This window comes from Homalodisca vitripennis, unplaced genomic scaffold (genome assembly GCF_021130785.1).
Source record: "Homalodisca vitripennis isolate AUS2020 unplaced genomic scaffold, UT_GWSS_2.1 ScUCBcl_2920;HRSCAF=8080, whole genome shotgun sequence".
Taxonomy (NCBI): domain Eukaryota; kingdom Metazoa; phylum Arthropoda; class Insecta; order Hemiptera; family Cicadellidae; genus Homalodisca; species Homalodisca vitripennis.
The window spans coordinates 14,162-41,910 of NW_025779030.1; the positions used below are offsets into that span (position 1 = coordinate 14,162).

The 27,749-nt window shown below is 32.3% G+C and overlaps 2 protein-coding genes across 2 annotated transcripts; one reads left to right on the forward strand and one right to left on the reverse strand.

Moving 5' to 3' along the window:
• Window positions 1–5,113: 5,113 nt before the first annotated feature.
• Window positions 5,114–18,547, reverse strand: LOC124372324 (ER membrane protein complex subunit 10-like). The gene is made up of 6 exons (XM_046830705.1): window positions 18,312–18,547; window positions 15,415–15,585; window positions 13,381–13,473; window positions 8,903–9,084; window positions 6,945–7,041; window positions 5,114–5,311 (listed from the first exon to the last, which is right to left on the reverse strand). Exons 1-6 carry the CDS (start codon window positions 18,384–18,386, stop codon window positions 5,234–5,236), a joined length of 696 nt encoding a protein of 231 aa, XP_046686661.1. The 5' UTR covers window positions 18,387–18,547; the 3' UTR covers window positions 5,114–5,233.
• Window positions 18,548–22,226: 3,679 nt separating this feature from the next.
• LOC124372325 (V-type proton ATPase 116 kDa subunit a1-like) lies at window positions 22,227–25,179 on the forward strand. Its single transcript, XM_046830706.1, has one exon. It carries the CDS (start codon window positions 22,540–22,542, stop codon window positions 25,036–25,038), a length of 2,499 nt encoding a protein of 832 aa, XP_046686662.1. The 5' UTR covers window positions 22,227–22,539; the 3' UTR covers window positions 25,039–25,179.
• The last annotated feature ends 2,570 nt before the right edge of the window (window positions 25,180–27,749 follow it).

The window sequence follows — 27,749 nt, forward strand, 5'->3', positions numbered from 1 at the left end:
CGTTTCAATTCTAGGAAGTAACTGTCTGTGTCCATGTAACACAGATTCAAATCTGGATCAAACTTCTTTAATTTGTTGTAATAAAACTCGTACATTAGCAATTTTGAGAGGTCAAGAACTGAAAATCCTATGTAGATTGGCTTGTTAAATTTAACCTTTTGTTTGTACATGTGACTCGCTATACAGTTGTCGTCAAAGATGTTAAAGCATTTGAAATTTGTTTTCTTAGCTTGTTTCATTGAAAATTCTTCATTTCCTAGTCTAATATCACATCTGTTTCTCACATTTTCCATAGATTTTCCAAAAACAGAGTTGTTCATCAGCTTGTAAAAATCTTTCTCAAAGTCGCTTGTAGCTTTGGTTCTCATACTAGTATTAAAATCAATGTAATCTTTCATAAAAGGCTTCTGATCGAATGCAATAACTCTATTCACATGTTTTAACACCATTCCTTGTTCCAGATAGAATTTCAAATTTCTCGAATGAACAACATATTCAGTTTTATCCAGTAGAGTTGTGCAAAGTTTGTTGTTATAATGTTCTGGAGCAAGAGGCAAATCTTTATGATTTTCATGTAAATTCTTCGGATATTCTAGATCGACTTCGAGAATATAGCCATAATCTTCGTCGCCAGTGAGTTCCAAAATTGTTTCTTTCCATTCTGCAGTTGTGTAAGTTTTTGGATCCATCCACTTGATTTCGTTATATGGTAAATTTTGCATTAGGCCATACCCATAAAGGTTATTTGCATCGACGTACAACAAATAGTTTTTCAGGCTTTGTCTTATCAAAATCTTTTAAATATTTGTTATTTGCTTTCACATATCGTTTAATACATTGAGAAATGCCTCCGCGAATACCTTTTTCGATCATCAAATACATATTATAATCACTAATTAATTGTAATTCTATATTCGTTAATTTTAACATAGCATCCCATGCAAGACTGGGAGCTGTTAGATAGTGTGCTGGATCAAGTTTATAGCAATTTAGGCAAATGTTTCTGAAATTTTCGAATATATCGGCAAGCAATAAAACATCTTGGATGTTATAGAGATCAGAGTAATTTCCTAGATTTTTTACTTTTAATTTGTTCCATACATTTAAGTAGTGTTGAAAATCTTTCTCAGATATGCTCTCATCTGTCAAAAGTGAATAGAAATCTTGAATTCTCAATTCTTCTGTGTAATCAAGTTTTTCAATACTATCGATAAATTCGTAAGGAAATATGCCTTTTCCAGATAGAATTTTAAAGATTTCTTCTTCGTCATTTGGTTGTCTATCTAGAATTGCGTTCAGACCATCTTGTATAAAATGATTTGTATGTTTGAAATCATCTTTTTTGAGGTTTTTAGCTAACTTTTCTATAGACGATGCCATAAATCTGAACGTATCTACGAAAGAAAACTTGATGAACTTTCTTGGTTTATCATCTTCAAACTCATATCCATATCCAGAATTTACAGAATAATTTATATATTTCTCATCTGTGTTTGCGATCAAATCAACATTACCATACTGTTTTGCCAACTCTTTTATGTACAAATGAGTATCGTAACATGACATATTGTGGCAGAAAACGGGAATATTTTGAGGAAATTTGAGATTCAAGTTACAAGATAAATGAGCAGCACCTCGAAATTTACCTGTTAAATGACAATGATCTCGTACTTTTTTTCTTGTTTGATTATCAAAACCCTCAAATTCACAAATATGACAAAGACTGGAATTTTGATACGAAATTTCTTCTTCTTCAGTTAATTTCATAGGTTTTTTGTTCTTAGAATTATATTTTGTAGCTATGTATTTCGATAATTTATTGAGTTCTTCAAACAATTTTGCAGGAACATTTGGCAAATCTTCTTCATTTTTGGCTCGATAACATATCGGCTTGTACATACGATTGGTCACATTAGACACTAAGTATAGAGTAAAACCATATGGAATGTGCTTCTGAATCTTGGTTGTGATCGATTTTTGCGGATTGTTTTTGCATGTGGGAATCTTCTCTAATATGCTTTCAAAATCCATATAAATAACGTAAGGATGAGAAAATTTCTTTTGATAATTAGTAAATGTTGTTGTTTGACCTGGAAACGGCATAATTGGCTTACAAACTTCGTGTTGTTTGCAAATTTCTAAATGATCTGTTAAATCTCCAGATTTGTAGAAATGGCTTAAACATCTTCTACAAAGAAATTTTTTATTTTTACACTTAGATAACTGAGAAAATACAAGTTTGTTTAAATCTGTTATCAAAACATAATGAGATTTGTCATCTTGTTTAACATACAATAAATCGATTTCTAACTCGGCATCATAAATTTCTGAAATTTGCAACGGAACAATATTGAGTTTTTCATCAAAACTATAGACATTTACAGACATTTTCGGATAATTATACTTTGCTTTACTGCTTCGTTTTTCAAATAATTGTATATCTTTTAAAGTCATAGGATAGTCGAACCCAGAAAATATCTCGTCATTTACAAATTTTTCATATTGTTTTGATCTTTCGCAGTCTCTTTCTGGTTTTTCAATAGCACATCGGATAGAATAAATAAAGCAATAATCATCTTTATTTTTGATATTTATACAAGCTTTCTTATCTTTGATTTTCTTTGGTAAATCGATATATGATCCTGCGTTCATAAATTCGTGTTTATTAAGGCTCAAAATCAGTTGTTTACAGCGTTTTAATGTCCATCCAGAACCTCGATTTGGATGATTTGTCTGTTCTCGATGTGTTAATTTATTAAATTGCTTAGTAATAAAGTCGTTTATGTCAAAGATTTCGTCTGCTTTTATAGTAAAATACATTGGGCAAGTTTGTGTTTCACCGTTCACTAAAGTACGTTCGTATTCGCATTCTAAAGAGAGATAGCCCTTCATATTTTTAACGGTTTCTTGAAATTTTTCGATTAAACTTTTAATTTCTGGACGCAAAATAGAAAGATATTTGTAAATTGACATGAAATTTTCATTTAAATTCGTTAAAATGTATTGCTTGAAAAGACCATGGATAGAGGATAAAACTTCGACATCAATGATATTTTCTGGTTTCTCATTAAGCGTTTTGTCAATTTCTTCGATCATTTCAGACTTAGTTTTATCGTTTGTTTCAATGGACAATTTTTCAGCGATTGATTGAATTTTTTCATCTTTAAATAGATTGAGATCTTTTTTAATTTCCTTAAAATTTTTCTTTAGTTCACGCAATTTTTCTATATTGTACATCTTTTCATGATCGACAATTTGATTTTCTTTAGCCCAATTCCTCAAATAATTTAGTTCTTTCTCATAAAGTTCTTTGTTTTTTAGATGATTCTTCGAATTATAATGCCGAGTAAAGTGATGTTCAAAAACATCTTTTTTGCAGTACGGGCAGGATACCTTTTTCCTCTCCATATTTAAAGAGCAAAAATTTGAAATCTGCCAAGTTTTACTATTTAGTAAAATATCTTTTTATTAAGCTGAAAAATAGCAATAATTCAGTAGATTTCTAAGGATTTTTATCAAAATTTGATAAAAATTAGCACAATTTATGTAGAAACAGCGTTAAATGTTTCTATTTATATAGGAAAAATTTAAAGATTTTGATACAAATCAGCAGAATTTATGATTTAACAGCGTTAGATTCTTCTATTTATATAGGGAAAATTTGTATAACTCAGACTTTGAAAAGTGGAGAATTTTACTAGAATTTGACACAAATCAGCACAAATTGTAGTAAAACAGCTGTAGATTCTTCTATTTATTATAGAAAAATCTGTAAACTAAGACTTAAAATTTTTGAAAAAATAGTATAATTATAGGACAAAATAGTACTATATTGGTTTGTAGGGGGCAATTTAAATTCTTTATACTATTTTTTCAATAATTTTTTTCTTATGTAAATGGAGCTACTAAAGGAATTAAATGAGGTTGGTGATTTAAAGTTCAAAGAATATAAGAAATTGATTGATTTAGAAGAAAATAAGAAGTATAAAATTGTGACATTGGATAAAATGAAAGATAAATTCGGGTTTACAATAATTGCCGAGTTGGAAGATTATAAAGTACACTTACCGAACAGATTTTTGACTGTTTTGGATGAAAAAAAGATTAAAGAATTGAATAAAAATGATAAATTACACTTGATTTTTACTGGAAAGAAGACTATTAAAGATAAAGACTGTGTTACAATTAACTTCGTGGAATAAAGATTTCGAAGATTTCTGGATTTTTTCATTAAAACAGCTTATAAATGTAGAAGCACACATTGAACAGTAAAACAGCTAAAGATTCGGTTATTTAACATTCGTGATTTCTCAGATTTGTTTATTGTTCAATGGACAGTATTTTACATTCGTGGTTTCCTGTTAGATTTCTTAGATTTTTTTATTGTTCAATGGACAGTATTTTACATTGATTTTCTGACTGTCCCAAAAGTGCGCTAGAACCCTTACATTCATATCTACTCGCATATGTGACAGATATGGCCAAATACAAAATAATTTAATCGTAAAAAGTAAGGGCTCTGTGGTGTAATGGTAGCACATTCACCTGGCAAGTGAGAGAGAACATACTTTCCTAAAAATGTACTCTGTGAATAGTGTGTTTTTTTTAGAGAGATCCTGGTTCGAGTCCCGGCGGAGCAAGTACTTTTTGTGATTCAATATTTATTGTAAAAATTATATATATATATATATATTATATTATGCATGATATATATATATATATATATATATATATATATATATATCATGCAATTAGGGCTGTTTAAATTTTTCTATTATATTTATATATTTTTCTAATGTGTGAAATAAGTTAATGAATAAAAAGTTTTGTAGGTCAATAAAATTTGCATTCAGCACAAAGCAAAATATTTATTCTTTTTATTCTTCCAGGATTCATCCAAATAATTTTTGAAAATTTGATTGAATATTTTTATTAGTTTAGAAGGTACAATTTTCTAAATAACCATTGTAGTATTAGTGAAAACTTGACAGTCTCTTTGGCATGAAAAATCTGAAAATATATATCGTCCTCAAATGTTTTAGTTTATACGAATTTTTGTCCAAGAAGTGAGGAAAGTGTCATTTGGTATTTACAAATATAGCATAACACAATATTTGATACATTACATTTTAATAACAAGTAACTTACATTGAAAGTCTTACATAAATCCACTTAAAACAGTGCAAAAGTATATTCGGATGACCTGACTAGAGCAGTAATGTTGTGACTGTGGCTATCGGCCCCCTCCTGCCTCTGGAGTACTGGCTCCAGATAGTACTGCGAATATCACCACTGGCACAATGTATATCCACTGGAACACAATACGTCATGTCTCAAATACTACAATATCATATTCTTAATTAGTGTAAACACATTATAAAACCATCAACACAAGAGTATACACGTTTTCAGAATATTTGTTTTTTTGTTTGTTCTCTTAGTACAAGAAGCTTACAAATTGCACTTAGACCTATAAGAACCTTAGCGCTGCTTCCGGAGTGACAGGATATTCAGGATGGGTAAGGTTAGGGTATAGGGGCCGCCTCCTTTTGAGATCTATGAGGAAGAATTAGGGCACTAATCTGAAAGTCATGTCTCCCCGAAAGAAGGGGATGTCAGCTCTGAACCTGCCTCTCTAGTCAAAGTAGGCAGGGGTTGGCATACCCTTGTTGAACCTCTGATAGTTAAGGAACAGACCCCACCAAACTCCAACAGTTATCTCCCACAGTAGACTAGACTTTTAACTACCCTTGCCCTTGCACCCCAGAATCTCGACATTTGTTGTTGGTGATAAGCCACTCCTGGACATCCGTAAGGTCGCCCAGATTTAAGCGACACATCGGTTTTTGCTGTGCCCAGTGGTACAAGATTCCTACCCGATTTTAATCATCAAATTCATGGCTCTTTCATAGTTTTTACGGTATAAAAATAATAATTTCAGGGCCAATAGTTTTTATAAACATTACAAATAAAAATAGAAAAAGATTGTGATTTTTACACGGAGTGACCGATTTCAGTATCTAGTGCCAAAACGTGCTACGAGTGCGTGCAGTGGCCTGGAACTCATATTGGTAAAAGTACTAACACTGGTGAGAAAAACTACTTATAAAGTACTATAATTGTTAAATAAATAACAATAATAAATTATCAAGTAAACAATTACTCATAAGTATGGGTATATTTTTCTAAGGTGATCAATCTTATTATAAGTGACGAAAGCAATCAAATAAAAATAAATAGAAGTTTTGATTTAGTGGTTAGTCCACAGATATCATGTGTAAAATTGCAAATAAAAAATGGTAAAATATCTACATTATAGTGTACAAAAAGTAGATTAATGTTTATACGTAATTGAGTATCTATGGAAACCGAATCCACTGAGATCCATATTCCAGAAAAATTAGCATGAGGTTAGCCGATCGACTGTGACAACTAGTAGCCAGTGTAAACCGTTCAATGCTCTCCCAAATACTACTACGTCTCCGGGAGTGCAAAACACCGCTGTCAACTGCGATCTATTAGTAGTGGCAGTTGTTTAAGATCGTTGCTCCTGCACGCAGCAGTCAGCCAGCTCGCGCTCGCTTGAATAAACTGCTCTATTTTATCTGGTACATTAATAAATAGCCCCAAGACTGATCGCCGCCAGTCCTCACGATTAGACTGGCGTGATTCTCGCTAACATATGAACCAGGCCTTACGAAAGAGTCACGGCATGATGCATGTTAATTCATTTAATCGCATTGTAGATTTTCAGTTTGTACATTAATTCGCTTATTTAGGGTTTATCCACGGTCAACGAAATTCATGGCTTATTCCCGGTTTCACGGTCGGGGGGACCCTGAGGTGGGTTCAACTGGAAAGTATAAACCAGCCAAAAGTGATCTCTGCTGGGTACAGAATATTTGTTACTTGGTAGTAATAATAAAATAAATTGCTGAGCTTACATATTTTGCCAGAAAGGAGCGATTGTCTTTGACATCTCCTCGTTCTCTTGCTTCTCGTTCCCTCTCCAGTTTCTGGATGTATGCGGCTGTGTCAGGCCTATAAGAAAAAATAATAATTTTAAATAAGTTTATATCTAACAATACATTTGAGCTGACATACTTAAAATATTTTTTAATGAAAAGATTGTTTTGAAAGGAGTGATATGTTTCACAAAAGCACTCATTAACAATATTTATACCATCAATCAAGAAGGACAATTCCATCTGTAAAGTTAAACTGGTTTAATTCGTACCAGAGAGAAATAAGAAAACTAATCTTCCCAATAACAACATAAATAAAAATTTGGAACAATTACACGAAAAAAAACTTGGGTTATCAACACCCTTAGTCAACTGACATCTATATGTGTTTTTTGGTAGTGTTAGATTCCTATATAAATGCAAGCATGTAAACTAAACTTTACAAAAAAAATTGAAGCTACAATTTTTTCATTATTATTTTTCTATATTGAATTGACTAAAATTAAATCAATAATAGAAAACTAAAAACTAGATAACGATTAACAACAAATAAATTAATTTAAATTCAATAATAACAAGGTTATAGATTAAAGAATATTTACTAGTGAGGTCTCTTTAAAAAACGAGAGGAGAACCCCTTACACAGATTCATTCTCATACAGAATATTGTTCAACGCAGCTGGCAGATTCGCATTGCACCTGTGCTCCAACTACCGAGGACAATCGACAAGAACATGCTACACTATAACAGCAGTGTCGCAGATCGGCTGGACATGTCGGCTCATAAGGTAGCTGTGAGTCAGTAGTGTGTCCTAGTCGAATACGTGTCTTAGTGTTGGAATCTCTGTTGTGAGGAGTCTAGAGAAATCCATGCACGGATTATGGAATTTTCTTTGTTTAGCTTCCATTTCATTTTTTTGAGTCAGAGAATTGGTGTTTTTTTTATCGATATTTCTCTGATTCCTGGCTAAAATTAATTAGTTCACTTGTCCTAATGATGTGAGGGGTGATTTTCCATAGAAGTTTTACCAGCCCATCGTGTTAAGAGCTGATTAACCAGGAACGAATCATGCCCTAGAGTGTCTCCCAAACCCTAGCTTGTGAGGTGGGCTTACCTCAGTTCCCAGGACCCGGTTTTCATTGTTTACCAAGGCAGAGACAAGCTCACATCAGTTCTCACCAGCACTAGATAGGGCTCCTAGCGTGTCATTTACTGGAACAGGCTAAAAACAGGGAAAGGGAGGGAAAAACTACTGGAGAGTTCCAGAGTCGGAAATACAAGACAGTAGCCAAGTTTGGCTATAGATAGAAAGAAGAGTGGGATTACTTTTGGAAAGGAAGTAAAATGTATGTCCCATAGAAGAAACATGTTGCAAGTAAGTTGAAGTAATGACAGACTAAGCTCAGGTAACCCCATGGTCACCATCCATGTACTCATAGAGATTATAAGCCCCTGGGGGAAATGAAAAAGAAGAACCCATAAATTCAGTTTGGGTCCGATTTTGTTTTAAATTTCTTTCAATAAATCATGTACCGGTATGTAGATTACAATCAATAACTATCAGACATGTATACCAACTTTTAGAAGATAATAAATATTCTGGAAACAATACCAGCATTAAATCCATTGGTTTAGTTGGAATGGATTACCACTTAATAATATCAAATGAAATTTAAACTGGAATATCAATTTATAAATTTTACTACAAAAAAAAAATTGAATTTTGTCTGTTATACTTATGTTAACGTAGCATACAATACATTTTGAAGTCTTGTAAAATACTGTAATAGTGGTATTCTACACTCTAATGAGATCTGGTATTGATCTAAATTGCTATTGATGATATTATGGCAACATTGAGAAGATACTTTTTTAAGTACAATAACTATACAAATGCCTTAAGAAAATTATAAGTGATTAAAAGTTGTGTACTGACATCGGTCCCTGCTCCATGTGTCGGAACTGAAGGACTGTGTTGAAGTTGCGTAGGTCAGCAGTGTTGACTGGATGGCCCTCACAGACTGAGATGGTTGGGGAGAGAGTAACAGCTATCACTGTGCCTGCGTAGTCTACACTCACCGTCACAGAGTCTGACAAATACGATTCCACTAGGAGGCACTGGTCATGTAAACAGATGTAGAGAGTGCCAAAATAATATCATACAAAAATTATCATACATAAAATATTTTATGTTATTTTATTGTTTTTATTTATTTAACTGAGGTTGTAGAGTAAACAAGCAAATCAAACATGATTATTGATACACAAACATCTCATTGAACAGTAAATAAAATCAGTCAACAGGACAACAGACACCAGTTTCTATTAATGGTAGCATCAGTACTGACCGATGGATAAAACCAATAAAATATTTTTTAATACAATATAGTACATTTTTATTACTTATTAAACATTGTACCTAAATATAACAATCTCTTTAACTAATATATGCTCATTACGAAAAGAGGTATAAATAACTTAACTTATCATATTTCTGACAACGTTTTGACTAAATGTAACTTGTTCCGTTTCTGTTCCGTAATTACCCATTACTTGATCTGTTCTAGTTAATCATGACACTTGTTTATGTCTAGTAACATGTTTGTTTGTTCGGTTATGTTCAAGTGGTGATACAATTGTGTATTTTATGATGTGTGCAAAATTTTAATGAAAGCCTGTAACGTTTTTTTTACATTTAAGCCTAATTATTCTGTAGCAAACAATAATAGAACACAACCTTTTTATGAAAACAAAATTTAAAGCTTACATACTAACAGGTAAAAATTAAAAAGAAGTATTAATGTTGGTAAGTAGGTAATTTTTATAATTTTCAAATATTGTAGTTTTATATAAAAACATACAAAGTAAGTATAAAAAGTTTCTTCTTTTTTCCTTAACATGTATTACATACTTACATATATATCCTCCAAAAATTCAGATTTTGCACTCAATTTTGGAAATAATATAGGCAAATAATAATAGAACAGATAACAAAATCACATATGATGTTAAATAATTCAAAACATGTTTTCTCATAGTCAACTAAAAATATTTATTTTGTATACATTTTAGTTTTATATCCTACAGTTAAAATCAAAATTTTATAAAAGTTTACAACAATTATGTACTTAAATGGCATGAAAGAGGATATCATGAGCAATAAACCAACAACAAAATTATCATTCTAGCTATAAGCATTACAGGTTTACAATCATAGTAGTGAAACTATGCAAAATGCCTAAAACAAGCCTGGTTATTTGAGCTATAGGTAAACCGCTAACAAAAAAACCTTGGTTGATTTGAGTTCACGCAGGGTGGGGTAAATATCCCTCCGCCGCCCCTCCAAGCATCCCCACCACTGCTCGGCGCTCACTCTATTTCAATCTAATAAAATCAGCTGACTAATCCGGCTCAGTCGGTATCGTTCACTGCTGCGACCCGTTCAGTTGAACCGGTCAGTACAGAGTTACTAAGCCTCCCGCTAGAGCGTGTTTTACCGGTCATCGTGTTGATTGAACAAAATGAACGACTGGATGTAATGACCAAGTGAATGAAAGAATCTGCTTGCAAAAATGTGTTCGGATAGAGGAAGAAACAACATATTTTACAGTGAATGGATAGATATATAACAATAAATATATTGTTTCAGGAATCTAGTAAATGTAAATATATATTATTATTAGAACTGATTAACAAAAATTAACTGTATGTTACTATATGCATTACTAAATATTTTAAACGTTAATACTTAAGAACAATGGACTTGGTTGATTCATATGCCTTTGATTTATCATAAGATTATTTCACTACAAATGTTTCGATAAATTACTAAACATCAAACAGACATTGCAATGTTTGAAAATAATTTATTTTTATAAATAACAACACATTTTAACCATTTAATCGATTAAGTTACCACCACTTTTCATAATACCCAGGCTGAGTCATTAAAATAATATTACGCACACTTTTACACAGAACGCCTCCTCTCAGATCGACCCTGCACATCGCATCTATATCGACCACATGATAACCTTTTAAATGCTAATAGGCAATCAATTTTTAACAGCACTAATGTTAATGTTTTTATATTACAACTACAGAATATTATTACAATTATTTCAATAGACAATCGAATAAATTTAAAACGAGGTTAATAAACGCTAAAACCATGGATTACTTCAGATTTAGTTCATGCTATAAGACAAAGAGATAAATTACGTAAATTAGTGAAAAAGCAACCATTTAATGTGGAGCTTAAAACCCGCTATGTCAATTGCAGGAACATTGTAAGCAGAAATTTAAAGCGATTAAAAAATATTATTTTTGTGATAAATTCGACCAAGCTAATGAGGATTTAAATATGTTTTGGGGGTTTTAATTAAATTGAGTGATAGAGGGGTTAACAAAGTTTCTTCCTTAAATAAATATTTGCCAAATACCAAATTATTCAATGACAAAATTAAGCTTGAAGTACCTAACGAATTTAATAAATTCTTTACTAATGTGGGTCAGACTTGGCGAACTGTAATGGCTCAAATATAACAATCTTTTTCGAAGACAGATCTTATAGGCTTCATTCGACCTTTAACTTACGCACTGTTACAAGAGGTTATATGTTACGTATCCAGTTTGAGAGGAAATTTCGCTCTTGGGCACGATTCAATACCTGCAAGTATATTTAAAAAAATCACATCATAATGTGAATGTATCAAAACACATTCATTTTTTGACAAATAAAATCCACAAGTACATTTTTGCCTTCAGACAATTACGAGAAGTACTCACAGATAAGGAAATTAAAGTGGTCTATTTTGCTTTCGTTCAATCCCAACTTTCATTTGGTATTATAGTCCATGGTGCTGCTTTCAAAAACTATTCTTGAGCCAATAATTTTTAACAAAAAACAATACTAAAAATAATGTTCTTTTAAGAGTACAACATATTCTTTAGAATTAATTTTCTTCGAGGAAGAACTAATGACTATAAGACATTTGTTAATCAAAACCATTCTTATTTACTTATACATTAATTTTCATACTCTTTTGACAACTGCGTTGACAACTTATACTCATAACACACGGTACTCGCAACAAGTCGTCATTACAGTTTCTATATTAAAAAAAAACATTCAGCGTAACAAATTTGTATTATATTTCTCAAGTTTTGTACCATAACGTGTGTTTGAGTTACAACTTTGCTTCTGTGTTGCAATTACCTAATCTTAACTGGTTTAAAAAACACGCGTGAACAATGGGTTACTATCGTAAGATGGCGAAGAAGTATATAGACTTATTGTCCCTTGTTATCGCTGAACTTCTAACCCTTCCTCGCTATTTATTGTTATTCGGTCTGTCCTTCACTATAATTAGCATAACTAATACTTCATACGACAGTGCAGCAAAACTAGATTTATACTCGGTTACGTATCATTATCAATGTGACTCATCAATTGCCTGCGTGGTCACTGTTCTCATTGCCATCCAGCCGGATTAAAAATAAATTCGAAAACCATTAATAATATCAAAAATTACTAAACTACTATTTTTTACTTATAAAATCATTTGTTTTATTATTAGTTTTGAGTTCCAATATTCACGACCAGAGCCTACGCACAGGTCCTAGGCCCATGTAGACTCATCCCGGTTATACTACTCTTCTTATTTCAAATTTTAATTGAATTAAATAGAATCAATGCAATGTTTATTATAATAAGAAATAATTAACTACGTATAAGTACCGTATTGTTACACTCTGATACATGATTTCAGACATTGTAGGCTACATATTTGCTTACGTTTGTTGCAAAACGTGTATATGTGTTTTATTGTACTATTTTTAAGAAAATAAACCATTTTCATTTCATTTTTCATTTCACCTGATTTGGAAAAAAGTATCAAATTTATTCAGTTGCCAGGCCAAATTGAACCAAACTTTCAAAGTAAACGGGTCTTTTGAAACACTCCGATCCGGATCACTCGTTCACTTGACTGACTCGTTTGAATTGAACGGTCCAAGTAAGTAACTGCAGTATAAACAATATGGCGCGAGCAAGACAAGATTTAAACAGCTGACAAGAGGATGCTCCGCACACTCGCCACTCCCCCCCCGCCGGAGGGGGGCCCCTCCTGCGCTGTGCTGCTCAAATATTTGCTTCTGCGCAGGTTTCTTTATTAGCGGTTCACCTATAGTATGTTTTATTTTGGGGATGGTATCCAAAGGGTTAAAGAAGTATGTATATTTTTTTTTTTTTATACTTATACAGTGTGTACTGTTTTACAAACTAAGTAAAATATTGATTAATTTGTTATAGTCATGCACTTATGCATTACCACTTCCAAACCACTAAATTATAACTTCACTTTACAATACTAGTAATAATTATAAGAAATTCTTACTAAAAATAATACTTACAGCTTTAACAAACGAGAGAAATGATATCTCTTTCCCAGTTTTAGTTCTTACAACAGATTTTATTCTGTAGATCCCATCCTTCTTCGAAAGCGACTGAAAAGCAATTTTTTTAATTATAAACTATTGTAACCAAATATGTTTACTGAATTGACATGGTAAACAATTATTGTGATGAAAAACATTTCAGATCTTAAAACTCTACATTACGACAAACTCTAAATAGGAGGGCCTCTAAACAGCGTGAGATTATTCACTTTTTAATGATTACAATACAATAGTTTATAACAGAAACTGGCACACTTGCGATATCTACAAAGTGCTTATATTGTTTGTTAAGTGTTGCAACCTAGTGTATACATGGTTCTGTACATATTTATAGCTTTTGTGTGTTCTAACATGTTGTTTATTATTATTTATTATTTTTATTGATTATTTAAGAGACCATGGAAATTCAATTTGGAGGGATAGGTTTTGTTGGAGGTGACTTGCTGTGTTTGATTCCGAGTTTTAATGGTCAGTGGTGGAAGACCACTGCCTAAAACTCCTTTGTGAAGCCACCAAAATATCAGTTACCACAAAACAATGATCCTTCTGTCTACTTGGCCTCTCTATTGGTCACCAAGACGAAACACCAAACAAGCTACAAAGAGCATACTAGCAATTCTTAGGTAAATATTAATGTTTTATTTAATCCAACAATTAATAACAAGTTCTCAGTATGGCTTTTGAAAAGGACTCTCAATAATTCAAACTTTGATTTGCTAGTTGGTTGAGGAGATTCTACACTGCTACAAGGGCAAGGACTTAGCTGCAATAATTGTTTGTGAGAAACTCAAATTCTACAAGATTTGAGGTGTTGTCTTGTCAGAATTTCAAAGTTTGTATATATACATGTTATAAGTGAATTATATATATATATATATATATGAGTATGTTACAGTTTATCAGTATGGAACAATAGCCAATGTAGTAGTCTGGAAGTTATATGATGTGTACTGCATGGATCGTTTTTGGGATCCCTACTCTTTTAGATTATGGCAAATGAGATTGTCAAAAGTGTTTCAACTGAGGTTGTTCTGTATGCTGACAACATTACTATCATCAACAGGCAAACAAATTGCAGTATGGCTTTAGAGAATTCTAAATTGACTCAAAAGTTTATTCAAACTGTCTGCGAATGATTCGGTTTAAAATAATGACAAAACAATTATGGTTCTCTTTGGTCTTAAAGAACAATCAGATTTACCCTTCATTTTTTTCAATCAGAAAAGCTCTGGTATTAGGTGTTATAATATAATATAATCAGCTGAAAAATATATACTTAGGTTGATAAAATGTGTGTGTGCGTGTGTGTGCATGTGTGTGTGTGTGTGTGCGTGTGCGCGCGCGTGTGTGTGTGTGTGTGTGTGTGTGTGTGTGTGTGTGTGTGTGCGCAAAAAACAATTTTATGTGAAAATTTAAGTTTGATCATAAAAAACAATTTAATTTTAAAATATTTTATCCATGGGAAATGTTATATATTATTTTTACATTTTATTGTGTATAAATGTATCAAATGTAAAAGTTCTACTATTTCAAATCTGTAAATACATACATAACCCAATTAGGTATATTAGCTAAAACGAATTTTTTATCATGATTAAAGACAAAACCATTCTAAGCTTACTTTGAAAACAAAGATGAAAACATACCTGCATGAATATGAGACTAATTTTCAGATTAAATAATCAAGTAAAAAGATCATATTGAGTATAAAAATAATATTGTTGTGACTTGTTGAATCATAGAAAATATTTTATATATATATATTGCGATAAATGATATAAAAGTTTGCTGGCGATAGATCATAAGTTACGACCGGTGATAGATCGTACGGCTGATTCTTCTCGCGTAGGTTCCAACCGGCAATAAATCGCACGGTTGGTCCTAAAAAGGATTAATGTTATTGACAAGCCAGTACACGTGAGTGCAATTTTATCTTGATGGCTGAATACATTTTTTTATTCTCTTCTTTTGTAAAACTGTGTGGGGTACCTGCAACTCGGAGGCTACAGAAGCGACGACTGGCTTCTGGCTAACAGACATGTCTCCAGTGACCACATTCTGGATGGTGATGAGTCCCCTCTCTGTCCACTTGGGCTCTGGGTCAGCAGTGGTGGAGTGGTACAGTGTTATACTCACCGGCCCATCATACTCACTGTCAAACTAGAAACACAAAATATAGTTACTAGCTTCTGACTAACAGACATGTCTCCAGTGACCACATTCTGGATGGTGATGAGTCCCCTCTCTGTCCACTTGGGCTCTGGGTCAGCAGTGGTGGAGTGATACAATACTCACGGGCCCATCATATCTGAAGGATAATTCGATATTAAAATTTATTTAACTTATCATATGATTTCAAATGATTAGTTATAGTAATTTTAATGTAAACAATACACAACAAGAAGTAACTAATATTTTGAGACTTTGAAAATGGCGATGAATATGAGGAAAATGTGTAAGATATTTCTCACAAGTGACGAGATTTGTTTAAGTAGTTTCAACATGTAGGTTTGGCTCCTGGTAACACATGGGGAGAATTGTTTCCTCCTTTTCACAAAAGCAGTTACTTATTGATATCAAGCTGGTCAATTTATAAATATTGTAAGGTTTTTTTGATATCTAAGTCTAGGCCATAGTTGATTTTGTTATTTTGTAATGATATTGTAAAATTTGTGTATTTAAAATTGTAATGTACGAGATTCTTCTTGTTACAGTAATTTATTACAACTCTTACTGTGTACGATTTTTAAATACATCGAAGTTGGATAATATATCGAATTGTTCAATAATAGCAATCGAATAACGAGTGTAGGCCTCTTATTAAAGTCTCCTTAAAGGCTATACAAACTATATTTACATTTTGAAAAGAGACATGAAATGAAGGAAACAGGATTATTCCTTCATAATCCTTCCATTGTCAAAAATAAACTTCAGACACGAAATAATATAACAAAACCAACTAAAAATACAATGAATTTAACACATCAATAGTTAATAGGGGTAGGGTACGATAAGCGGACCCGGCTTTTTTATCGAACTTGGCAAACGATATTAGGTACTTTGGGATTATACTGACCACACCCAAACATGAATCGTTATTTCACATTTTGCTTCTACTGATTACTAGATTAGCGTTTTAGAACAATATTTCGTAAATATAAAACAGGAATTGTCTTATCGCAAACCCCTCCCCATCCTCAGACAGAGGTCAAAGTCGAGCGGTCTAGCAGATAACGTGATTGCAGAGTCTCGCCGCCCGTTCTGCTGGTGCATCGCTTTGTTGTACTTCCGTGTTTTACCCCTACATTTTCCAAACACAAAATTCAACAAAAACAAACATTACCAAACAAAAACTAAACTCTTTATTGAAAAAAACACTCAAAATTTGTTTTTATTCTTGATCACACTCCGCCACCCAAAATGCGAGTGCCTCCGGCCATCAGCGCGGGCCTCGGCAGCACCTTTGGTGTTGCCCCACGCTGATGTCAACGAAAGAAAAGCATCCCTCGAGATAGTACCTATCAGTAAAATACCAAATTCTAGAGGGGCTGATCAGAAATATAAATTGAATTGTAATGGAAAGGCAATTATGTACCGTGCAAAAAACTTAAATAATCATGTGATGCCGCGTGGCCTGCCGTAATCGGGATTCTCGAAAAAGATAAGATAACAGCGACAACAATACCTGGAAATGCTTGTAAGTTTGTAATTAAAAAGTTGTTTTTTTGTTCTATCATGTTTGTTTCTATAAATTTATATTTTTGTGTTCTTTATACTGGTGTGGTCGGTATAATCCCAAAGTACCCGATATTACTTAATCATAACTATCGATATAATAAATCGTTAATGATTAATTATTTTGAACAATTAACTTAAATAATCTATATTAACAGCTGTGTAAACACTTTCAAATAAAACACGTAAGGTAATATTTCAATTTTACATAAGTAATATTTGATTATTAAAAATGGCAGTCAATTTTAGAAAATTAGACAACATTGCTTTGAAAGATAATAAGACATGTTTTTCGTGGCTTCAACATGTTGGACTCGTACCGACAAACCCACGATTGCGGGAAAGAAACAACTGTAACTGTAAGAGGAGCATATATGGTCGTGTTCAGTTTTCCTATTTTTTGTTATAATAGTTTGTTTGATCAATGTAAATATTAAATTCATATTTTAATTTAAAACATATGATTGTTATTCAGGACAATAGATACTTTTATATCGAATGATAGTCTAGGATTTGAGATGCAAGTATTAGGTATCGATGATTACATTCTTCGATATAAAAAACCGGGTCCGCTTATCGTACCCTACCTGTTAATAGCAATATGTTACTGACGCAAAACAAACTTGTCTTTTGCCACTCCGGCCATTAATTTCACACTTACCAATGAATATTGTTCAAAGTTAATTCAAACAAAGTAGTCATTTTTACAGTATTTGAGAAGTGGCTGCAATTACAATAATGATGATATGCATGTGATATTTGTGTTACAAGCTATCAGATATGTTTATCCTTCAAAATAGTAAAAAGTAACTTTATAAATGTTATTTTGTTTTGTTACATTTAATAAATAGATTACCTAAATAGTTTTTGAATACTAAATTATTAGTCCACTTTATTAGATAGGTGGAAACAGCTGAACTAATGCTATAATTCGAAACGTAATTTGGTTCGACATATCAATGATTCAATTGGGGTGGTGGCCGCTTATTATACTGCATTATTTTAGAGGATTATTATTGATAATAATTAAGAATTCAATAATATAATTTATATTTCTGTGGAAATTTGAAAATAAATAAGACCACGAAATCTTTGTTTCGGCAAATAATAAAAATTAACTTTCTTAATACATTATTAGCCAGTATACTTACACAATCTACAAATGATATTACACTAGTAGAGAGTATGACGATAAGAAAATGTATATAATAGGTACTATTAGACATAATAATCAAAACAGCTGAAAACAATCAATTGCAGGTATCTGGACAATTAGCCACAATAAATTCACATGTAGATTAATGAAAAATAAATATTAATTTGTTCACGTAAACATTGACATAAATTAACCTAAAATTATCATCAAAGTTCTGTTCAGTTTTTTCATTAGCCAACTATTTGACAGCCTGAATTTTATCCATGAGGCTTCGAAGGTCAATTGTTTTGTGGTTGTCGTTCATTAAAAAAAACTGCATTTGGTGTGGTAACTGTGAGTTCAGGTGCCTTCATTTGTGTTTTCATAGAATTAGGTTTCATTAAATTAAATTTTACTCATTTCGTTACTTAATAAAACTTCCAGTTGAGATAGGAATTGTACTATAACATAAAAATGTCCTGGATTTTTACCTTGTTTTTCTGAATAAGCTACATGTATTATTTTATCACATGTTAAAATGTCATATTATTGTACTCAACTTGTTTACAAATTTATTTATTCTACAAAATTGTTGACAAAAATATTCTGATGTTAGTTACAAACATGCATGTTTCTTTTGTGTCCTAATAAGTTTATAGGGTTAGTAAAAGAAGAAACATTTTAAAGATAAAATAGAATGTAGAACATTTTGGAATGTAAGGGATTGGTACAGCCTCTGTCCCAGGGGCCAATCAGGCAAGGCATTGTCCTAACCCGAAAAAGGAAAGGCCACGGATGGAAGAACTCAACGCTGGATAAACATACATGTATTTAATTTAATGTGTAATTTTCTCTAGTTTTCTTCAAACCCCTTTTTTGTTGTTCTCAGGAAATTGTTAAGCTATGTGTATAAAACATCATTGCTCTTGATTATTTCTTTCAGGCTTGTGTGACTATTGATTTCTTCTACGAGTATTTGCTTGAAACATTTATTTCTTTCATGAGTATATCTATAACAATGGATAAAATGTTTCAATTACACCTAATGAACAATTCAGGCACAGAGGATTAAAATAGCATTTAATGCTATGGAGTCAGGTGTTTATATTGGCATGTCCCAGTCATATTCTACAAATATTGAAAATTTCGTTTCTATTCAAATTTGACGTCTTATACCTTTAGTGGTTTTGGATTTCTTTATTAACATTTCGATAACATTGGGCTTTGTTTTTGGTGGTAAAATCAGTTCTCATTTTGTTTATATTTCTATTTTATTCCTTTTATTAGCCTTTTCCCCAATACGCATGCTATGAATTACAGTCCACTCAACCTCATTGTGCAATAATTTGATACTAGAAGTCTTCGTCTCTAACAGACAATTATTATCAAGTTAAATGCGTCAGGACATGTAGATTCTGTATATAAAATGTATACTAAAACTATGTGTACACGAAGACCTAGCATAGCAAAGGATACAATAAACACACTAGTTACTCTTCCTTTAACTCATCCAGCGAGGATAACGGTTTCTTCACTACGTGTTCTCGCAGAATAAATTTTAAGATTTTTAGTACCAAGCTTCTTACTTTGACTGGTATACTGATAAATATTCTAAATCGGAGTAAGGGTATTCCTTCCGGGTACGATTCAGACAACGGTGAGTTTTATCTAAATTCAAGGCATTTTTGGTTCAATTGCTATACTGGTCTACACATCTACTAGACATATTTATTTATTAAATGGTTCCACTATTGTTTCAAAATCAAAGTTAATTATCTTAACAAATAATTGATGTAACTAAATTTGATATGAAAGTGGTATTAACGTTATCTTAATTATTTGTAGTGTGAATAACCCATTTTCCTTGGTAAAAAGGCTTTCCATCACATCTTGGCAATAGTTAGCTGTTGTTATAACTTTATTTGTAATTATTACAGGTTCTTTTAATCAATGTATATATTTAATTATTTTGTTAATAGTCTATGAATTAATGTATTTAATGTATCCTTGTACCTATGAATTAATGAACTGTGGGCTCCTATTTTGTGAATGGAAAGGTATGAGCTGGGATGAATAATTTGGCCGCTGTTAGTGAGTTTTTATTAATTCTTAAATTTAATTTGTTTGAATATTCAAAATTATTAAAATTTAGTTTATTATTTCTACTACATGATTACATTTCAATTGAGAATTTTTGTTAAGAAAGGTACAGACGAGGTTCAGCTGTCTTATATTAATTTCTATTAAACAACACGACCGTATCACCTACGCATATATAATAAAATAAAATTATTTTTCTGTATTTATTATCACCCTGAATGATTTAATTGGTTCTTATACTGTTGAGATAGACGTCAGACAGAATTCCGGACCAAAGTAAGCTTAAAGCTATACCGTCTGTGAGTAATGCAGTTTGTCTAGGAATGTAACATAGATTTTTTTACATTGAGATCCTTTATTTCGTTTATTAAATAATAATTATGAGTTTATTATCAAACACATTTAAGTGAGTTAAACTACGGCACGCGAGTAATGTAGTCTTAAATATTACCCACAATTCAGGTCGAATCATAAACCTGGGTGTCTAAATGTCTTGTACCTTGTACCAAATACTAAACAAGATTACAAGATACAGAGGTAAATATAAATTTTGCCAACTACCACCCCGATTTGAAAGAAAATGGTTTTAATAGATTCTATAAACAATGTTAAGAGTCTTTTGTTTCATCTTTTCAGCTGAAACGTATCTTTCACAGGAAGTTCAGAGGAATAATGAACTTCCATGTGTGGAATGGATGTCGACAAATTAAGGAAACAGTGGCTCTTTAAATGTCTTTTAACTATAATTAATTTGATTCTGATTAGCTTTTCCAAATCTGCCTTTACTGCTGATGAAAACGAAAAACATCCCTCAAGATAGTAAGTACTTACCTGGGTAACAGATCAAAATATGAATTGGTTCATTTTATAACATATTTTAATTAAATGTTTACAAAAACTGTGTAAGTCCAAAGTAAAGAAATCAAGTTTGTAATTTTTTAGTGTTTTATCTTACACACTACAACATGTTTTGTTTACATCAATTTCAGGAATAAAATATGAATAAATAATAACAACAACATAGAATTGGTAATAATTTTTGTAGTTTGCCCTCAAAGAGTTACCAACAGCAACAATCACGCTCCTGGTGTGATCAAATTTTACTTTAGCAATAATGTTTATGTTCAAACTTATTAATTTATAATAACTATTAATCTTTGTGGCAATTGCTATGTGAAATATATGCACCTTGCAGTTCTCGTCTGCTGATTTTTTGATTTAACAAATTTGGCTAAAAAATTAATGATTTGTATTTTAAAACCTCTTTCGTTGAAAACTTCATTATAATGTTCACTTTACAATATTTTTCTTTACTTTTATTGCTAAAAACTATCAGTTCGGTGTTTAAACTTCAGCATACTTGCTAGGAAGAAACTGCTAAATAAAAGGCTCATTCATTATGTGAAAGAAAAATCATGTTCATATTGTGCATCCTCTGTCAGATCTCAGGATGATGTCCAATGTGCGGTGACCTGGAAAAGGCCATTATCTCTTATGCATTCAATGTGTAGCGGACCTGATACTCTTGATAATGGTTTTAGTAATCGTTCAGTTTGTGTAACTATCTAGTATATGTTATATAGTAAAGGGTCATATTGTACAAAACTGATTTTCTTAAGCATATGGAGAGTCAACATTTATGGAAAACAATTGCACTTTTTTCATTAAATATAGTAGTCTTCGGTTAAGTTGTGATGCCCATTGTTTCATACTCTGTGGTGCTTTCTAATTGGTCCCTTCATACTTTATATTGTCGTTACTGTCATTCGTCAACTTTCAAGACGGAATGTAGTAGGCGTGGTCTCGGTTACGGCCATTCTCATTGTACCCGTTGTAGTGAGAAATTAAAGCGTTTATTTAGATCTTTGAAGACCAAGTTTGTTGCTATTTTATGTGGTCATCCCATTATATGTTCGAGACAAGTATTTTTTTATGATTATGTGCATTGCAGTTACCAAACTTTCATATGGTTATGTCTTAATAAGCATATAGTTTATAAATTGATACGATTATTATTGTGTGAAGTAATTCATGAAGTTTTGACAATGAGTAAGGTACTGTTATGTTTTTATGCACAATAAGGCGTATACTAACATTTGGAAGGATTATTTAACTAAACTTACAGTTTTATTGTATCTCTAAATATGGGTTCTTTGTTTAGAAGTGAAGAAATGGCTCTCTGCCAGTTATTTATCCAAAGTGAATCAGCATATGCATGCGTTTCAGAATTGGGTGAACTTGGTTTAGTTCAGTTTCGTGATTTGAATCCGGAAATGAGTGCTTTTCAGAGGAAATTTGTTAATGAAGTCCGTCGTTGTGATGAGATGGAGAGAAAGTTAAGGTACATGGAGAAAGAAATTAAGAAGAATAATATATTAATTTTGGATACTAAAGAAAATCCAAAAGCTCCACAGCCCAAAGAAATGATCAATTTAGAGGCAATGTTTGAAAAATTAGAAAATGAGTTGCGAGAAGTAAACCAAAATGCAGAAACATTGAAACGAAACTTTTTGGAGCTTACAGAACTTAAATATATTCTTCGGAAGACACAAATATTTTTTGAGGAAGCAGGACTAGGCGTAAAGCCACAAACATATGTACCACTATTTCCAGATCCAGGAACAGGTGATGACCAGCAGTTACTTATGGGGGAAGAGGGAATGAGGCCCGGAGGTCAGCACCATAAACTTGGCTTCGTAACAGGTGTAGTACATCGTGAACGGGTTCCTGCTTTTGAGCGTATGTTATGGCGTGCTTGTCGGGGTAATGTGTATCTGCGAATGACGGAAATTGAATGCTTTCTTGAAGATCCCACAACCAGCAACCTAATTCCTAAAGTGGTATTTATAATTTTCTTCCAAGGAGAGCAGCTGAAAATACGTGTCAAAAAGATTTGTGAGGGGTTTCGAGCTACTGTATACCCTTGTCCTGATACCCCAGCAGACCGAAGAGATATGGCTATAGGTGTCATGACAAGAATAGAAGACCTGAAAATCGTATTAGGACAAACACAGGACCATCGTCTTAGAGTGTTAACGGCAGCAGCTAAACACATTAGGAATTGGTTTATTAAAGTTGGTAAGATCAAAGCTATATATCATACCCTTAATTCATTTAATTTAGATGTAACCCAAAAGTGCCTGATAGCTGAGTTTTGGGAACCATTATCAGATGAGAATACCATACAACAAGCTTTGCGCAGAGGATCAGAACAAAGTGGCAGTTCAATCCCTCCAATTCTTAACCGAATGGACACACTTGAGGAACCACCAACATACAATCGGACAAATAAATTCACTGCTGCTTTTCAAGCTTTAATAGATGCTTATGGAGTTGCAAATTATCGGGAAGTAAATCCTGCTCCGTTTACCATAATTACTTTTCCTTTTCTATTTGCTATTATGTTTGGAGACTTTGGGCATGGAACTATCATGTTTCTGTTTGCTACTTGGATGGTCATTAATGAAAGATATTACTCTGCAAAAAAGTCTAATAATGAAATCTGGAACATTTTTTTTGGTGGACGTTACATAATTTTGTTAATGGGACTGTTCTCTATATACACTGGATTTATTTACAATGATATCTTTAGCAAGTCTGTTAATATATTTGGTTCCAGTTGGATGGTGGTTAATGATGTTGATTATATTATGAATAATACACATTTGGAATTGGACCCTAAAGATGCTTGCCGAGATTCACCTTACTCTGTTGGCATGGATCCAGTATGGCAATTAGCAGAAAATAAAATTCGTTTCCTGAATGCATACAAAATGAAAATTTCAATTATTTTTGGTGTAATTCACATGTTATTTGGGGTTGTTCTTAGCATTTGGAATTATACTTACTATAAGAAAACATCAAGTATATTCACAATGTTTTTACCTCAAGTTATATTTTTGATGGCTCTTTTCTTTTACTTGGTTGTACTCATTTTCATTAAGTGGGTACTTTATGGGCCAACTAATCCTGTGGAAACTGGACCCTTCTGTGCTCCCTCCATACTTATTACATTTATAAATATGGTTATGTTCAAGAACACTCCAGTCAATGAGCCCTGCAGCCCATGGATGTATCGAGGGCAACAGTACTTACAATATTTACTTGTGTTCATGGCTGGAATTTGCATTCCTTGGATGCTGCTGACCAAGCCTTATTTATTGATGAAGGAAAAGAAAAAAATGTTAAGTAACCAACACAACAATGGGGAAACAGAAACAGGTATACAATCGCAAAAAGGAAAGTCAAATATGCATGCTGAGGAAGATGCAGACACAACAGAAATGTGGATACATCAAGGTATTCACACTATAGAGTATGTGCTTGGATCAATCAGCCATACTGCCTCATATTTACGCTTGTGGGCTCTGTCTCTCGCACACGGTCAGCTTGCAGAAGTGCTATGGAATATGGTATTACGTCGTGGACTAGAATCTGATGGATTTATTGGTGGTTTTATATTGTGGATTGTATTTGCCTTCTGGGCAATCCTTACTGTTGGAATACTTGTACTGATGGAAGGGCTATCTGCCTTCCTCCATACATTGCGTTTGCATTGGGTTGAGTTCCAAAGTAAGTTTTATACAGGAACCGGCTACAGTTTTATGCCATTTTCATTTGAAGCAATATTGGACCACAATTAAACCAGAAAAGAATGTTCTGTGGTTACAATTAAGTTCTATAAAGTGCATAGTTTTAGAAATAAATGTATTTTTATTTCTTAATCAAAGGAAATAATACTGTATTTCAAGTTTATTGTACCCATTAAATAATTACTACTATAAGATTTTGTTCCTTCCTTCCTTCTTAAAACATATATTAAATTGTCTATATTCTCATGTTTTATGTGCTGTAATTTTATTTATTTCAAAATATAGCAAAACATCTGGAAATGTGTAATTGTCTTGGCTTTTATTAGCAATATTCCACAAGAAAATTGAAACAAATGCTAATCAAATGAGAAAGCATGCTGCATTAATCTATTATTAGTGTATAAACCTCAAAATAAATATTTGGTACTAAAATGCAATAAATATGTTAAGATAAACAAACAAAATATTTATAATACTTCATAAAGCATAAAGAAAATTGAACTCACATTATGAAAAATGTAATTAGTTCCATATTTGCAATTTGAAAAAGCAAGCATACATATACCATAATGAAGGCTAAAAATTAATTAAGTAACTGTATTGCTGAATATAGTCTTCAGTTTTCCAAACTGTATGTAGACTGAATAGATCTTGGAAACTATAAGAGATACAGCAAAGATTAAATAGCCAAAGTTGTTAGCAACAATCATATAAAAATTAATAAAATCTCCATATACAAATAATTAAAACAACCTAATACAATTTTTAATTCAACTTGTTTTACTATAACTGGTAATTTAACAGAAAAAGAATGTAATAAATATCTTAATTTTTTTGTGTAAAACTTATTTTTATAGAAATGTAAATGTAGACTCAGTCTTTTAAGTAACTTAATTTATAAGAGGTGTTTAATATAGCCCTTTATCTGCATCACGCACACCCTACGATTTCAACACTGTATGTTGAACACTGCACCTATAAACTGTTGGCAATTTTTTTTCTGTTCCCAAATAAAAACAGCATTGGCATAAAGCAGTGTTTCCTAAACTTTTTGGACTCAAGGCTCTCTTTAGATGTGTATTACTTTCTGCGGTGCCCCATCATCTCAGCTCATTTAAATGGAGTCAACGAAGAATAACAATAAAGTAGTTTAACTCTATAATTCACATCAGTGAAGTGTTTACCTATGTGCTTATTGTAAATTATCCATCATAAAAAATATTAAGTAAAGACACTGTTTTTAATCAAGTATGTAAAACTATACTATTCACATTTTGAAAGGAGAACATTATTATTATATTGCTGTTAGACTTGGAGTAATACAATTCCGGATTTCAACGGGATTAATACAAGCAATACTTTTCCGTCTATTTTCGGTTCACTTTTTTCGACGTTACACTAAAAGTCTAGCAAATAATTCAGTCTTTAACAAAATATCTGTTTGGAATTGAACCAGTTGTTCACTCTCTTCAACGTTTAGATGTATTTCTTTGTTAAACGGATTTGATACTCACACAGTAGAGTTAATAGGGAGAGATTCATCAAAATACATTCAGTTTGGGAAGATATTTCTTCAAAAATCTGTCTCAAGGTGGAAAATCTAGTGTATTAACCTTTAGGATAGCCTTCCGCAAATCAAGTTTCTTTTTTTAACCTTCTATTGCGTCTGACAGGATTAAGATATTTGTGTTCTTTTCTTGCAATTACTTAGTATATAATTCAGTAAGAAAAGCTATCTTCGGCTGAAAGTTCTCATCAATTAATGAATGAAATGAAATGAAAAATGCCTTTATTAAAGAGGCGGAGTTGGGGCTATCAAGCCCGCTCTACTACTCAACCTCATATTGTATACAGTACATTTACAATAGTTTAATACAATATCGGGAAATTATTAAATTATAATTGAAATATAAAATAAAAAACATTTCTTTAAGGTATACAAAATTAAATGAGCTTAAAATAAAAATCTACGTGTTAAAATTAATTCAAAACTTGATTCGGTAATGACATGGTTTTTATCCTTCTGGTAAGCGTATATTCCGTGTCTCAGCTTAGAAAGGGAGTTACCAAGAGGCAACCAACAATTACTGTAAAATAAAATATAAGGGCTCAGATTCCATGTACTTGTACATTTGTTTAAAAAGTTTTACATTTTAAGAATGTTTTTAATGTTGTTTGTACCTATAACAGTGTTAAGTATATCATGCTGTTCCTTAATGAGACGTTCAATGGCTAATGCTTCTCTATGGATAATGCATTGGGTCGCTTTCGCTCGAACAGAGTTTGAAATCCCCTTTTCCAACCCACCATTGAACTGCCACTATCAGTAGACCACGTATTACAACTCATTTTGCTAGTCAATCTCTTGCTTATTGGCTGGTCTGGGTGTAGTGGCAAGGCAACATGTTCCAAGAAATAGTGGTAAGTGTGGTTTGCGAGTCTCACCAGAATGCTATCTCCCAATTAAACCTACATTGAATACAGCAAAAACTGATGTGTCACTTAAATCTGGGCAAACCAATTATTATCGGGAAGTGGCACATCACTGACTGGAATGTTAAGATATTGGGGCATAAGGGTAAATCGATAGGTCTAGTCTACTGTGGAGTTTGTGGGGATCCTTAAGTGTTAAAGTCTGTTGCTAGCCTAGACATAAGGGCCTGCCACCTCTGCCCACTTTGACTAGAGAGGCTGGTACAGAGGTGGCCTTCCCTTCTAACAAGACGTGACTGAGATTATTGCCTAAAATCTTTCTTAGTGGA